Raw genomic sequence first — 17063 nt, 5'->3', positions numbered from 1 at the left:
TCCTTTCAAAGAGCGCGTCCTCGCGCTAGCTTGTGACTCTACGTCTTACAGGAACGCGCTCCCCGGCCAAGCACACGCACTGTCGTGGATGCAAGGTCCGATCACTTCTGACACCAATGTAATGAAACAGCAAGAAGCAGGTCTCAAACCCTCGACCTTCTAGCCCGAGGTCCGGCGCGCTATCGACTGTGCCGCAAAAGCATGCTTGTGTGGCAGAGTCGATTTCCGCGCTTATAAACCCAGGGTCGTTACACTATGTAATATAGCTTTTCATCAAAATTCTTAAGTTCATTGGCTCTCAAAGTTGTCCGTCAAATCCTGTATCTCCACCACAGCTCTTGAAGTGAAGCGCAGCTCTTCACTTTTAAGGATATTTTTAATACTCCTGAGGATATTTTTGATCGTAGGTTCAGAGGTAAGTTGCACTTTAATTACCTTCTGCCTTCGTAATATTATATGTTTCTCAGATATAATTCTGCTGTTGAAATTGTGTTTTGAGGGTGAGTGCAAATCAAATGGCTAGGTACTGTAACTAACTAACTAGCTAGTTCGCTTTGGCTAACCCAGAATCGGACTAAATTTAATCTCCTGTTTTTAGCTCCCCATATGATCTCTGCTTGTTGGCTCACTAGCCACCTTGTCATTGGCATAAAGAGTGAACATATTAATCAGATGTGTGTGGATAGCTAACTAGCAGTGTCAACCATGCAGCTAGCTAACGTTAGCTAGATCATCCGGTCAGTCCAGCACAGCATCCTCCCACTCCTTTGCTCTCTCTCGTGTGTGTCTAAATGTTATTCAGTTTTTATGACAGGGTCTATAAGCACATCTGTCAGTGTATCATCTCAGTAAGCTTTTTGTGCCATATACTAGAAATACATTTGTGTGTTTTTTTATATACAGTTTGTAGCGGCACAACCGAGGGGGAGGTAAATGGGTCAGCCAATAAAAGAAAAGACCCTTCAAAGTGGAAAGGAGAGGTTAAGATGAGAAGGAGGATGGAGGGTAAATCCTACCTTGGCAGGAAAAAGATGATTGAGTTGACTATGGCAATTGATTATTTACAGTATTACTTACATGATTCTTACCTGAATACCTACCTTGATGTTTAATTCCATGCTAAAATGTGTCTGATTTGCATACTAGTAACATGATTGATAGTGACATTGACAGTGGTGTAAAGTACTTAAGTAAAAATACTTTAAAGTACTACTTAAGCAGTTTTTGGGGTATCTGTACTTTACTATTTATATTTTTGATAGCTTTTACTTTTACTCCACTACATTCCTAAAGAAAATTATGTCTGTGTTGGAGTGTGCCCCTGGCTATTCGTAAATTTAAAACAAGAAAACCGTGCTGTCTGGTTTTCTTAATGTAAGGAATGTGAAATGATTTATACTTTTACTACTACTTTTGATATTTAAGTGTATTTTAAACCAAATACTTTTAGACTTTTACTCAAGTAGTATTTTACTGGTGATTTTCACTTTTACTTGAGTCATTTTCTATCAAGGTATCTTTACCTTTAACCTAGTATTTCGATATTGATTCTTGTTTGACTGTTGCAACACATACCTGATCCTCCTTTATTTCATTCTGAGTGAAAAATGAAACATCACACTTGGTGTAAATCTTTTTAGTAGTCAATCACCATCACATGTATATGAAATTATATTGTGAAATACATTTTCAGTAATGCTATTGAAATTATAAAATGATTCCAATGTCTCGTACCATTGACCTTTTTATGAAATTGAGCACATTGATAGATTTTAAGTCAACTTTGAATAAGACCGTAATTGAAACTACAGTCTACAGACTTTGATGACAGTCTTAATTGGAGACTACCTGTGATGGAGGACGTTTGCAAGATGGTGCTGGCAGGATTAAATAATAAATGAATGTCAAATCAATTGCACAAAGTTGTTGTCCTTTTTATTTGCTGTCACAGTTTACCATACGGTGTAAAAAATGCTAACTAAATTTGTAACTAGTACTTAAGTCGTTTTCTGACCGGATACTTTTTTTTACTCTTGAGTAGTTTCTTAAGATGGCTACTTTTACTTGAGTAAATTACAATCTAAGTATCACTACTTTTCTTTAAGTACATAATTTCAGTACTATACCCACCTCTGCAAATTATACATAGCCTAACTATAAAATGTTGGCAAGCATCCACACCGGAGGAAAGTTTATCGTTCTACAGTAGGCGTACATCTGTCAATCAACTGATTACCCAAATCAGCTCATCAACTAAGCCAGGGAAACAAACAGTAGCCTATTATTGTTTTTTTACACATTTTATTATTACATTTACATTTAAGTCATTTAGCAGACGCTCTTATCCAGAGCGACTTACAAATTGGTGCATTCACCTTATGATATCCAGTGGAACAACCACTTTACAATAGTGCATCTAACTCTTTTAAGGGGGGGGGGGGTTAGAAGGATTACTTTATCCTATCCTAGGTATTCCTTAAAGAGGTGGGGTTTCAGGTGTCTCCGGAAGGTGGTGATTGACTCCGCTGACCTGGCGTCGTGAGGGAGTTTGTTCCACCATTGGGGTGCCAGAGCAGCGAACAGTTTTGACTGGGCTGAGCGGGAACTGTACTTCCTCAGAGGTAGGGAGGCGAGCAGGCCAGAGGTGGATGAACGCAGTGCCCTTGTTTGGGTGTAGGGCCTGATCAGAGCCTGAAGGTACGGAGGTGCCGTTCCCCTCACAGCTCCGTAGGCAAGCACCATGGTCTTGTAGCGGATGCGAGCTTCAACTGGAAGCCAGTGGAGAGAGCGGAGGAGCGGGGTGACGTGAGAGAACTTGGGAAAGTTGAACACCAGACGGGCTGCGGCGTTCTGGATGAGTTGTAGGGGTTTAATGGCACAGGCAGGGAGCCCAACCAACAGCGAGTTGCAGTAATCCAGACGGGAGATGACAAGTGCCTGGATTAGGACCTGCGCCGCTTCCTGCGTGAGGCAGGGTCGTACTCTGCGAATGTTGTAGAGCATGAACCTACAGGAACGGGTCACCGCCTTGATGTTAGTTGAGAACGACAGGGTGTTGTCCAGGATCACGCCAAGGTTCTTAGCACTCTGGGAGGAGGACACAATGGAGTTGTCAACCGTGATGGCGAGATCATGGAACGGGCAGTCCTTCCCCGGGAGGAAGAGCAGCTCCGTCTTGCCGAGGTTCAGCTTGAGGTGGTGATCCGTCATCCACACTGATATGTCTGCCAGACATGCAGAGATGCGATTCACCACCTGGTTATCAGAGGGGGGAAAGGAGAAGATTAATTGTGTGTCGTCTGCATAGCAATGATAGGAGAGACCATGTGAGGATATGACAGAGCCAAGTGACTTGGTGTATAGCGAGAATAGGAGAGGGCCTAGAACAGAGCCCTGGGGGACACCAGTGGTGAGAGCACGTGGTGCGGAGACAGATTCTCGCCACGCCACCTGGTAGGAGCGACCTGTCAGGTAGGACGCAATCCAAGCGTGGGCCGCGCCGGAGATGCCCAGCTCGGAGAGGGTGGAGAGGAGGATCTGATGGTTCACAGTATCAAAGGCAGCCGATAGGTCTAGAAGGATGAGAGCAGAGGAGAGAGAGTTAGCTTTAGCAGTGCGGAGCATTATGTGACAATGAATAGGCTAAAGGGTAGCATACAAAATGTACCCTATTGGAATATAATTAAATAACAAGGGCCTATTGCAACCATCGATGAAACTAGATTATCGCCAGTTGATGTCCTGTTAAACCATCAATATGTGCTAAATTCACTCGCCCAGCTGATCTCAATTGCAACCATTATTGGTCACCTCATTACCGCTCCCTAAAAGATGATGTCAGTGTTTACCTTAGTCAGAGATCTGTATAATGACGAGATGTTCATGTCTCCGCACTAACAATGGGAGTTGTTGTTCAAAATGCAGGAAAGGAAGGCAGGCAATAAGTCTAGGTCTGCATGTTAAGACCATAGAAACGCATTGGGCTTATTCTGGACAGATTTTGTGCGAGAGGGCTCGCTCCGCCTCTTCCTCTCTGCCTTAGTCCTGCTTGCAACCAGTCTTTCAAGATATGTTCACCCTCTGATTGGTATTGTCATCAGAACAGTCCTTTTTTAACAGACTAAGGGTGATTTATCTATTTGACAAGTATTTGACAAGAAAGGATTTCCTCTACTGTGGCTATTTACCCAACACTTTCTATGAATGGAAATATTGGTGTAACCTAGTAAGCCTACTGTGATTATTTTATTAGTTTCCTATTTATGTATCCAAAAGTGTCTGGTGTGTGTTTGGTCATTTCTTACCAAGATCGGGGGTAAAATATCCCTGACTGTCCATATTTGAAATGTGTAACCAAAAGAAATGTATCAGGGGGTTTGAGTTATTTGTGCCAGAAGGACGTGGGCCAGAATCAAACCCATGCTGACACGGTAGACCTATGTGCGCACTGAAGGCATCGCCACTAACCACTAGACCACCACAAGCCATGGTTGAACAAACCGTTGACAGCTCATTTGTAACCTTAGGATACAATTCACACTTGTATGTCATAGCCTACTGGAGAGCAATATCTATGTTGTGTTATTAAGCTATATAATGTGTATGGCTGCATTTCAAATACATTTTTGTACGGTGCATTCGAAAGTATTCAGACCCCTTCCCTTTTTCCAAATTTTGTTACATTACTGCCTTATTCTAAAATTGATTAAATGTATGTTTTTCCCCATCAATCTACACACAATACCCCATAATGACAAAGCAAAAACAGTTTTTTTGACATTTTTGTAAATGTATTAAAAATAAAAATATATTTTACATACGTTTTTACTTACGTTTTCAAGACCTTTTGCTATGAGACTCGAAAATGAGATCAGGTGCATCCTGATCATCCTTGAGATGTTTCTACAACTTGATTGGAGTCCACCTGTGGTAAATTCAGTTGATTGGACATGATTTGCAAAAGCACACAGCTGTCTATATAAGGTCCCACAGACAGTGCGTGTCAGAGCAAAAAACTAAGCTATTAGGTTGAAGGAATTGTCTGTAGAGCTCCGAGACAGGATTGTGTCAAAGCAAAGATCTGTGGCACTGAAGGTCCCCATGAACACAGTGGCCTCCATTTTTAAATGGAAGAAGTTTGGAATCATTAAGACTGTTCCTAGAGCTGGCCTCCCCACCAAACTGAGCAATTGGGGGAGAAGGGCCTTGGTCAGGGAGGTGACCAAGAACCCGATGGTCACTCTGACAGAGTTTCACAGTTCCTCTGTGGAGATGGGAGAACCAATTAGGCCTTTATGGTAGAGTGGCCAGACGGAAGCCACTCCTCAGTAAAAGGCATATGACAGGCACCTAAAGACTGTCAGACCATGAGAAACAAGATTCTCTGGTCTGATGAAACCAAGATTGAACTCTTTGGCCTGAATGCCAAGCGTCACGTCTGGAGGGAACCTGGTACTTTTTTTATTTATTTTTATTTATCCGTTATTTTACCAGGTAAGTTGACTGAGAACACGTTCTCATTTGCAGCAAATACCTGGGGAATAGTTACAGGGGAGAGGAGGGGGATGAATGAGCCAATTGTAAACTGGGGATTATTAGGTGACCATGATGGTTTGAGGGCCAGATTGGGAATTTAGCCAGGACACCGGGGTTAACACCCCTACTCTTACGATAAGTGCCATGGGATCTTTAATGACCTCAGAGAGTCAGGACACCCGTGTAACGTCCCATCCGAAAGACAGCACCCTACACAGGGCAGTGTCCCCAATCACAGCCCTGGGGCATTGGGATATTATTATTTTTTTTAGACCAGAGGAAAGAGTGCCTCCTACTGGCCCTCCAACACCACTTCCAGCAGCATCTGGTCTCCCATCCAGGGACTTACCAGGACCAACCCTGCTTAGCTTCAGAAGCAAGCCAGCAGTGGTATGCAGGGTGGTATGCTGCAGAGTGCTCAGAGTGTACCATCCCTACTGTGAAGCATGGTGGTGGCAGCATCATGCTGTGGGGATGTTATTCAGCGTCAGGGACTGGGAGACTAGTCAGGATCGAGGGAAAGATGAACGGCGCAAAGTACAGAAAGATCCTTGATGAAAACCTGCTGCAGAGTGCTCAGGACCTCAGACAGGGGGCGAAGTTTCACCTTCCAACAGAACAATGACCCTAAGCACACAGCCAAGACAACGCAGGAGTGCTTTGGGACAAGTCTCTGAATGTCCTTGAGTGGCCCAGCCAGAGCCCAGACTTGAACCCAATCGGACATCTCTGGAGAGACCTGAAAATAGCTGTGCAGCGACGCTCCCCATCCAACCTGACAGAGCTTGAGAGGATCTGCAGAGAAGAATGGGAGATGCTCCCCAAATATAGGTGTGCCAAGCTTGTAGTGACATATCCAAGAAGACTCACAAGCATTTCGCTACACTCGCAATAACATCTGCTAACCATGTGTATGTAACCAATAAAATTTGATTTGAGTAAAGGGTCTGAATACTTTAGTAATATTTCTGGGTTTTATTTGTAATAAATGTACTAACATTTCTAAAAACCTTTTGTGTGTAGTTTATGAGGATTTTTTTTTTAAATCAATTTTAGAATAAGGCTTTAACGTAACGTAACGAAATGTGGAAAAAGTGAAGGAGGTCTGAATATTTTCAGAATGCACTGCACATTTGAATGTTGCAGTAATAGGATCTAGGCCTAGCGTTTGAGTGAGTGAGAGAGAATATTATTTGATAGCAGGCCTGATCCCAATGACTCGACTACCCCCGCATGAAGATAAAGAGAACTGATCATTTTTATGCAATCATGAGGCTCATTTGAATGTCCTGATGTAGCAGGACAATTCTCCACAAGAAAGAGTGATCATGTTATTATCCGACATCTGTATGTAAGCATTTAAAGCATGAAACAGTGGACTGTATGTCAAGCACATTCTAACGCAGCATTTCTGTTTCTCCACAGGCCTCCAGGTAAGAATGTTTGTACCAATGTCATCTGAAAACATTATATTAATCTTGTGTCAAGCGCCATTTGTCTACATTTGGATCATAACATTTTGCCATCTTGATTTACACTGACGTGAATACTGTGTATGGTTAGTTTGTTGTGTGTAACATGTTAACAGTGGTGCTGTATTGGCTGTTGTAATTTAGAATGGAGATTCTCAGAGAGGAAGAATGGACAGGGGAAACTCACTGCCAAGTGTGCTGGCTGAAAAGGTCAGGACGTCTGCTGTTTGACATCCATTTCTGATCAGACTTGAAATGCTAGAAATGTGTTTTCCCTAATGTTGATCTCTGTTTTTCCACTAGTCTTATAATTGCATAAGTACAATAAGAAGTCTTTAATGTCAGCTACAAACCTATCCATATCTTTACAATTCAGGAGGACATCTGTAAATACTGTACATTAATGTTTACATCCCAAATGGCACCCTATTCCCTATATAGTGCACTTCTTTTGACCAGAGCCCTATGGGCCCTGGTCAAAAGTAGTGGACTGTGTAGGGAATAGTGTGCCATTTGGGATACATGCAATGGCAAGCTTTGTGCTGACAGTATAAGCCTCTATAGATGCAGAGTTATGGCTTTGACCTTCCTTCTGAGATGGCTGACTATGTTTTTCCATAGATATATCCATATGAAATGCTCCTAGTGACCCACAGGAGAAGGAATAAACTCCCACCAGGAGTAGACAGGATGAGACTGGAGGTAGGATCAGTACTCCCTTGCTTTAAATCTCTAGAATAACTTAATTGTGCAAACCGCTGGCCATGTCATTTATCACATTTGTTACAGTTAGGGTTTTGGGTGTAGGGTTGCCTCTAGTTGCTAATCTTGGGTCAGTTTTGCCTTTTCTTCACTAATGGTTAAGGTTTGGATTGGGGGAGGGGAAGATGATGCTAGATCTGTACCTTGGGGAAACTTAACCCCGGAGCAGGTTTTGTGATGTGGAGCATGTACAGGTAACTGCCAAAATAAAGAAAACACCAACATAGTGTCTTAATAACTGGGCCACCACGAGCCAGAACAGCTTCAATGTATCTTGGCATAGATTCTACAAGTGATTGGAATGCTATTGGAGGGATGCAACAACTTTATTCCAGGAAAAATGCCATCATTTGGTGTTTTGTTGATGGTGTTTTCCACCACCGTCTCAAGGGCCGCTCCAGAATCTTCCATAAGTGTTAAATTGGGTTGAGATCTGGTGACTGAGAAGGCCATGGCATATGGTTTACATTATTTTCATGCTCATCAAACCATTCAGTGACCACCCATGCCCTGTGGATGGAGCCATTGTCATCCTATGGGGGCATAGCCATGGTAGACAAAATAATGTCCTGCCCAGCATTTTTATACATTACCCTAAGTATGATGTGATGTTAATTGCTTAATTAACTCAGGAACCACACCTGTGTGGAAGCACCTGCTTTCAAAATACTTTGTATCATCATTTACTTGCATTTCCATTATTTTGGCAGTTACCTGTAGATTGTGAAGTCTGTCTGATATATGATCTGGCCATCTCCTTTGTAGAGGCATCTGTCCGTAGAGGAATTCCAGAATCTATTTGGGATGCCCATTGAGGAATTTGATCGCCTATCCCTCTGGAAGCGGAATGACTTGAAGAAGAGGGTTTCCCTTTTTTAGAGTGAGGAGACCTACCTACACATCAAAAGCCACCACACTTCCTTGGGAAATTAGATGAACATAAACTGTCCAATGCAACAACCCAGGAAGGGAGGTTAAATTAATGTCTGTCATATCTTTGCCAAATCGGATGATTTGAATCCCCATTCCTTATATCAACTCTATAACAACTCTATAAAGGGTCAGAGCCTTCATATACTCTTGAATTATAGTTGCAGCAGCAGAGAAGAAACCTAATAAGAGGACAGAGGCTTGGGCCAAGTAGAGATTTCATGAAGTCTTTGCATTTGGTCCGTACTGACAGGCTCACCAATAGAGTTAGATTGGACTGACCACGGATATACCTACAGTAGGCTGTTTTACTGCTAATCAAATTTATGGATGGCTAATTCTCAGTTACTAGAGCACTGCCACATGTGAAGCCATATCAATTTATTAATTAAACCACTAAAATACCAATAAAATGTTTTAGTTTATAGAATTGGAGCACTAGATGGATGCCTCAATTTCAATACACCTCGAAAAATTCCCTATTTCAAAACATAAACATAGCACTAAGCTGAATAGTCTACTTATAATGTTTTTTTTAAATAAATAACAATTTGAAGTGTAAATCAATAATTTGTAAATCAATAGTTAAAGTTTTTAAGGTGTGCTGGTTTAGAGACAATTAAGAATGTGTCCCAAATGGTACTTTATTCTCATGTAGTGCAATACTTTTGACCACAGAGCCCATAAGGCTCTGGTCAAAAGTAGTGAACTACGTAGTGAATAGGGTGCCATTTGTGATGCACAATACAATCTGTCAGACTCAGTCACTCTACACATCAGGTGTAGACTTAGAGAACATAAAACCTTATCTCCAAGATGTCTGCATCTTAACCCTATCCAGACATGCAAACATACAAATGATCAAAATCATCCACGACTTATAGCCAATATAGGTTTCTTACTGAATGATTGTCTAAACAGTACATATTGCCCACTTGAAAAAAAGTGTGCTCTTATTATTTTACTACTGGTATGTTGGATGAAGTGCAGTTTTCCTGTTTTAAAAGGTGAGAACATTAAGGAGTATTCATAGGCTAAGTTAGCTTCAAAATCTTGTGGGACGCTTACCTTTACAACACTGGCCACTGCCCTGTTTATATATATCAAGTTTGTACACCACTCCAGAGGGGTTTTAGACATGTTGCTTTTGTGACCAAATAATGTACAGCTATTTTTTATTAGAAAAAAAATCCTTTCATGTATCAATATCATCATTAAAAAGAAGGAAGATAACCACATCCCTTACAAATGCACTACATTGGAACGAGGACAGGAGGACAATGGACTAGGAGGGTCACCACTGGGGGAACAAGGAATTGAGAGCAAGAGACAAGGGGCTGCTTCCTGTGTTCCGCTATGACCACATCAACCTCCATATTGGACTGAAGCAGTGGCCTGGTGGAGGTGTGGCCTCTTATACCCCCTAACTGACAATGTCATGGCACAAAAATCAAAAACAAATCTTGGATGGATCCAGGCTAAAGGACTCAGGGCCAGCCTTTCTGTCCACTTTCCCTGTGCCTTGAATGCTACAGTCAGGGGCTACTTCCCAAATGGCACCCTATTTGGTATATAGTGCACTACTTTTGACCAGGGCCAATAGGCCGCTGGTCAAAAGTAGTGCACTATTTAGGGAATATTGTGCCATTTGGGACATAGTTACAGTGTCTAGCCAGTGTGGAGCCTGTTAAGGTCCTGGTCAGGCCTCACTCCAGTCATTTTTCTTATCATCAGGTGAGCTGGTAGCAAAGACACTGTCACAAAATGTTTTGAGTTGGCACACATCTGATGTGCCTCTAGAGCCCCAAGTAGGATGTATGAAAGTCAACCATGGAGCATCAGTGTATTCTATCTAAGAACATTTTTGAGTGGTCATTGCACATATCCACTTTGTGACTGCTTTGCTTTAGGTTTTAGTTCTGCCTGTGTTTTTTGAAAGACAAGGGGCCGGAAGGATTGCATTATGAACAAGCCCTTGAGCTGGAAACTGTTCACTCGATGGTGAGGGTAATAGACAATCTTATAGATTCCATGCTCCAGTATATAATATTGATGACATTATCTTCACCAATGGGATACCTGACTGAGGATACACCCTATTCATAACGCTTTCAAATGCTCTCACTGTATCAAGCACTCTCATGGTAGTTAAGACACTGTCACTGTTGCAGCATCATCTAAGCTTATCTTCATGCTTTGTATGTGAAAGTGGGCTGGGGAAAACATTTAAGAAAATATTGAGTTAGAGTGATTGGTTTGTACCTCACTTCCTAGATTTTTAAAATCTGTAAATCAATAAAATACTGAGTTTTTTTTATGTCGTTTTAGATTAACCTGATTTGATAACTAATATAATGACAAAAATGTATATGATTGATTAGTACCATTGCAAGATGGAGCTCAGATATTGTACATTATTTTGTGTATTCTGATGCAACTAGCGTGCAAAACATACACAGCAATGAATGCACACAAGCATATTTTCTCATTTAAACTAAGGTGAAAGAGGACTGAAATGATCAATGGTGAGTGGAAATAAAATGCATTTTTTGGTTTGAGGAAAATGTATTTTCCATCTTTGTGTAAGCTATATATTGTTGGTCGTTGGCATCTCCAGTAAGGGTGATTGAAACATTTTTGCTCTGTCTGGCCTTAACTTATTAAAAGGAGAGTTTACCCAAATTACAAAATTGCTTTAATTTCCTTACCCTGTAAGCAGTCTATGGACAATGTATGACAGCAATCCATGCTTTGGTTTTGTTTACCTGGCCACTGTTTCAAATGCTAACTTTGTAGCATTCGTGGCACATATCCAATGGAAGTCAATGGGTAAAATATTCACATTTTCACACTTCATGTCCAAATCATCCTAAAGTATTAAATAAAATGTTTTTTGTAACTCAATTAAGTTACTTACCAATGATTTGGACATGAAGTGTGAAAATGCTTATGTTGTTCCCATTGACTTTTATTGGATTTGTGCCACAAATGTACAAAAAATAACAGGTAAACAAAACCAAACCAAAGCAAGGATTGCTGTCATACCTTGTCCATAGAATGCTTACAGGATAAGGAAACCAATATGTAATTTGGGTGAACTATCCATTTATCTTTACTTAACACACACATGCACACGCACACACATGCCCATAGGGGGCATATGCCGCCTCAGATTTGTAATTAGCCACTAGCCACCTATACATTTTATGAAGTTGGCTTTAGCTAGCCCAGATAGGTTCCCAATCTTCCAACATCATAACTAGGTACCAATAAGCCATTTCAGGCTACCAATAAAGTTAGAGTAAATAGTTTGTCTAACTATTTTAGCTGGCAAACCTGCTGGCGAAAGTGGTAGACTTTAGAAAAGCAAGCAATTACTAAATGTACTGAATAAGCATAACATTCCTTTCAATCTTTTACCCAGATTTTAGCAGAGATGTAGAGAAGCATATCCCCCCCCCCAAAAAAAAAAAAACACACAAAAAACAACACCAGTCAGGATGATACAGACAGCTCAAGAGGAATGCTTAGAAATGTAGAACAATAAATATATTTTTTGACAGAATTAAAAACCATAAGAAAAGTCACTCCCCCCAGCACACACACACACACACACACACACACACACATACATACACACACACGCCACCTCCCCAGTGGTCCCCGCCCCTAGTGGTCGCTTCATGTAGAGTTTTGCAATAGTGAGAAGGGGAGTGACTTTTCTTATGGTTTTTGCTGGGCGACGAGTTGAGCTGACTGGAGTTTCACTGTTGACTAGCCTAGTCTCATCACCTCAACCTATAGAACCTCAAGCTAAGATATTGTCGTCGGAGAGAACTGTGGCTCATATTGGACACAGCTATGACGCTTTGAGCATTTCCAGGGATGGACAAACAAAAAGGTAGGCTGAACATCAGTGGGATGCAAGGGGACTATCCATTTATACAATAAGTACAGACAGCAATACCTAACCATGGGGATGCATTGCACCGATTTGTTTTTGTTAAGTAGGCTACCAGGAAACGTCACACGGCATACTTCATTGTATGAGTCTTAAACGTTCTAGTAAATTCTCTTCAAGCTGTATTCATTTTATCAACATCTAGCCTACCTGACATGACTTAGGGGCTATCACTTTCTTATTATATGCATAACCATTAGGTCTTCAAGTAGGTTAACTGATTGGGATATAACGCAGGCTACTAGCCTATATATGACCTATTATTGATATATCATGTACTATCCATACATAGGCTATTACTATGATATTACATAAATGCATATACATTTTTTCCACGTTGTGGCATTTTCTTTGCGCGCAACTGGGCAGCCGCAATGCTACAAAATGTAGCGAAGAGAAATGTGATAGTAGAGCCCCGCTCTTCTTCCTGTTTAACATCAGTGCGCACCACCTGCTTAATTAGACCAACAGTTAATAATCAGTCCATGAATTTAGCTATTTGGAATTTAGTGACACTTCACTCATTGGCGAATGCAGGAAGTTTTATTGACGCCATGGAAGTCCAAAAAAAGAGTGAGTGACCCTGAGTCCATCGTGTTTTTCAGTGAGATTTTGTGACTCAGTGGTTTCTATCATGGAATAGCGGAAGAAAAGCAATCGGAAATACCCTCCTCTGTTTTCCCAACAACTACGAAATCTCCAGAGACAAAAACCAGTAAGATTGTTTATTTTAAGGGTGAAGTCTGGCCCATTTAAATTCTCAAGGAGTTAAAGGAGTTCTCAGAAGCACTGAAGCAACTTGTTTTAGCTTGAATTAACAGGCTTTTTCTTTAGCTTTCAGTGCCCCAAAACTCACCCTGTTTGGAAACAAAATTACATCATGGATAATATTACATCCTGACCAGACACATGGCCTGCATCTCTTTCACTGCTCCACAAATGCTAATCAGAGCAGCTTTTTCTCTTCACCGCTTTCCTTCTACCCAATTGCTGTCATTATCTGGTCACCACTGGATGAAAAGGAAAACAAGCGCAGGCTCTCCACCCAAAACAGACAAGCTGCAAGACAGACAGACAGACCCACTCACCCACTCACATTCTCTCTGTCCCTCTCTCTCTCTCTCTCTCTCTCGCACACACAAATTGCATTTGGGTGGCATTAAACACTTCAGCCTTTCTTCAGTCTTGACCAGAAATAGACTTTACCCATGAAATTCAACATTCACACAGCTTGAGTGAATTGTTCTTAAGGTAGGCGATTGTGTACAGCTTAAAGCCATCATGCCAAAGCTGACAGTCTGTCAGCCATTGCCCCATAGCCACAGATTGTGTATATTGCTGATTTCAGTTTTGATCATGTGTACATATGTGTGGCAAACACACAGCAACTTCAAAGGCTGCAGTGCCAAGCCCATAGCAGCCCAGGAACAGGATGTTATGTTGATGGTAGGATAGAGACCTCTTTAATTTAGGAGATCAACATTCCTCATTAAGACACATCTACTTTTCACCATCTTGCCGCTTCTAAGAGCACGCATACACACACACACACACACACACCCCATGCACACACACACACACACACACACACACACACACACACACACACACACACACACCTCAACCCACTCCACCGACCCCATTACAGAGTCCCTCATTTAGAGACTAGGCACAACAGAGCAGGAACTCTACTGTCACCATTGAAGACTTTTCATAGCTTTACATCAACAACACATTAAATATCCTACCATAGCTTTAGCCCAGGCATAGTCATTGCGTGTCTCTAGGTGACTTGATTGGAGGCTCTCGCCAATAATCAAAAATAATGTGTTGTGTTTTCCTCAGTCAGCTGAATGTGCCGCTTAGTTCATAGAACCGTGGTTATGTGAGTAACCCCAGAGTAGCCTTATTAGCGGCTGGGACAAACGAAGCGGGAAAAGTGGATTCTAGCGCTTCTGGCGCATCTCAAAATCGTTTCCTTCCTATGAATTTGGCTCTGGAATTTTTGGAGCTATTAGCAACTATAACCACATCCCTGAAAGCCAGGACTCTCAGGAACACGTACATGTCTTCTGTTTCCACCTACGACACAAGCTGTGCAGAATAACTGAGGGAAATTAACGGATTCTCCACAAACGATCATAAATAAGATTGTTTGATGATCATCCCTGATGTTTTTCTGAACTTTCCAATAGCTTTCTGATGTATTTCAATCACTCCAAACCAACCTTCCTTCAGACAGAAATTTGCCATTACCTGATTTGACACACACAACCGGTTAAAAGTTTTAGAACACCTACTAATTCAAGGGTTTTTCTTTATTTGTACTATTTTCTACATTGTAGAATAATAGTGAAGATGTCAAAACTATGAAATAACATATGGAATCATGTAGTAACCAAAGTGTTAAACAAATCAAAATATATTTTATATTTGAGATTATTCAAATAGCCACCCTTTGCCTTGATGACAGCTTTGCACACTCTTGGTATTCTCTCAAACAGCTTCACCTAGGTGTTCTAAAACTTTTGACCGGTAGTGTATCTTGTGCTATAACTTTGATTGAAATAATGGCAGTAAGGTCAAATTCTAAAGATTCATCAAATTATATTGCACATTTGTTTTTGATACCCAAGTGTCCTAAAATAGAGAATTGGATAATGAAATAGCTTGATGGTCCATGTTAATAGAATCTTAAATATCATGTATAAACCCATTTAATATAACGTCTGAATCAATTTGACTTTGTGACCCCCCCAGACCCCATTCTTTGATGGGTATGGCAGCTCGCCCAGTGATTTTGCTTTACAAAAGTGATTCCCTCAGAAATGTTAGTGACTACCACTGCTTTAGTCCCTTATTTTACATTGTGGAGTGGAGGTCTCAAGCATTTTTAAATGTGGAAAATGCTACCGATTTAAAGCAGCATTAGTTTTGTAAATACAGTGGGGAGAACAAGTATTTGATACACTGCCGATTTTGCAGGTTTTCCTACTTACAAAGCATGTAGAGGTCTGTAATTTTTATCATAGGTACACTTCAACTATGAGAGACGGAATCTACAACAAAAATCCAGAAAATCACATTGTATGATTTTTAAGTAATTAATTTGCATTTTATTGCATGACATAAGTATTTGATACATCAGAAAAGCAGAACTTAATATTTGGTACAGAAACCTTTGTTTGCAATTACAGAGATCATACGTTTCCTGTAGTTCTTGACTAGGTTTGCACACACTGCAGCAGGGATTTTGGCCCACTCCTCCCTACAGATCTTCTCCAGATCCTTCAGGTTTCGGGGCTGTCGCTGGGCAATACGGAGTTTCAGCTCCCTCCAAAGATTTTCTATTGGGTTCAGGTCTGGAGACTGGCTAGGCCACTCCAGGACCTTGAGATGCTTCTTACGGAGCCACTCCTTAGTTGCCATGGCTGTGTGCTTCGTGTCGTTGTCATGCTGGAAGACCCAGCTACGACCCATCTTCAATGCTCTTACTGAGGGAAGGAGGTTGTTGGCCAAGATCTCGCGATACATGGCCCCATCCATCCTCCCCTCAATACGGTGCAGTCGTCCTGTCCCCTTTGCAGAAAAGCATCCCCAAAGAATGATGTTTCCACCTCCATGCTTCACGGTTGGGATGGTGTTCTTGGGGTTGTACTCATACTTCTTCTTCCTCCAAACACGGCGAGTGGAGTTAGACCAAAAAGCTCTATTTTTGTCTCATCAGACCACATGACCTTCTCCCATTCCTCCTCTGGATCATCCAGATGGTCATTGGCAAACTTCAGACAGGCCTGGACATGCACTGGCTTAAGCAGGGGGACCTTGCGTGCGCTGCAGGATTTTAATCCATGACGGCGTAGTGTGTTACTAATGGTTTTCTTTGAGACTGTGGTCCCAGCTCTCTTCAGGTCATTGACCAGGTCCTGCCGTGTAGTTCTGGGCTGATCCCTCACCTTCCTCATGATCATTGATGCCCCACGAGGTGAAATCTTGCATGGAGCCCCAGACCGAGGGTGATTGACCGTCATCTTGAACTTCTTCCATTTTCTAATAATTGCGCCAACAGTTGTTTCCTTCTCACCAAGCTGCTTGCCTATTGTCCTGTAGCCCATCCCAGCCTTGTGCAGGTCTACAATTTTATCCCTGATGTCCTTACACAGCTCTCTGGTCTTGGCCATTGTGGAGAGGTTGGAATCTGTTTGATTGAGTGTGTGGACAGGTGTATTTTATACAGGTAACGAGTTCAAACAGGTGCAGTTAATACAGGTAATGAGTGGAGAACAGGAGGGCTTCTTAAACAAAAACTAACAGGTCTGTGAGAGCTGGAATTCTTACTGGTTGGTAGGTGATCAAATACTTATGTCATGCAATAAAATGCAAATTAATTATTTAAAAATCAT

The 17063-nt window shown here is 41.5% G+C and overlaps 2 protein-coding genes across 18 annotated transcripts in view; both read left to right on the top strand.

Annotated features, from left to right (window-relative positions):
• LOC139576327 (dematin-like) overlaps positions 1 to 17063 on the top strand; it is a 125968-nt gene that overhangs the window by 78391 nt on the left and 30514 nt on the right. For 9 of the 14 annotated variants that reach the window (XM_071402301.1, XM_071402300.1, XM_071402304.1 and 6 more), the window contains one exon: positions 904 to 1913. In XM_071402301.1, the coding sequence (XP_071258402.1) occupies positions 904 to 1112 (209 nt within the window). In that variant the 3' untranslated portion in view covers positions 1113 to 1913. Of the gene's footprint in view, positions 1 to 335; positions 416 to 903; positions 1914 to 6960; positions 7126 to 7151; positions 7218 to 7628; positions 7710 to 8534; positions 11268 to 17063 lie in introns of those variants that run through there. The other 5 variants (XR_011675092.1, XR_011675093.1, XM_071402303.1 and 2 more) reach the window with 5 other exon arrangements.
• LOC139576326 (actin filament-associated protein 1-like 2) overlaps positions 12255 to 17063 on the top strand; it is a 96177-nt gene continuing 91368 nt past the window's right edge. For 2 of the 4 annotated variants that reach the window (XM_071402291.1, XM_071402289.1), the window contains exon 1: positions 12255 to 12600. In XM_071402291.1, coding sequence (XP_071258392.1) covers positions 12585 to 12600 — 16 coding nt within the window. In that variant the 5' untranslated portion in view covers positions 12255 to 12584. The remainder of the gene's footprint in view (positions 12601 to 17063) is intronic. The other 2 variants (XM_071402292.1, XM_071402290.1) reach the window with 2 other exon arrangements.

The sequence above is a fragment of the Salvelinus alpinus genome, chromosome 5 (genome assembly GCF_045679555.1).
Source record: "Salvelinus alpinus chromosome 5, SLU_Salpinus.1, whole genome shotgun sequence".
Lineage (NCBI taxonomy): Eukaryota > Metazoa > Chordata > Actinopteri > Salmoniformes > Salmonidae > Salvelinus > Salvelinus alpinus.
Note: the sequence above shows the minus strand (reverse complement) of the source record. Positions and strands in the feature narration are given on the sequence as shown.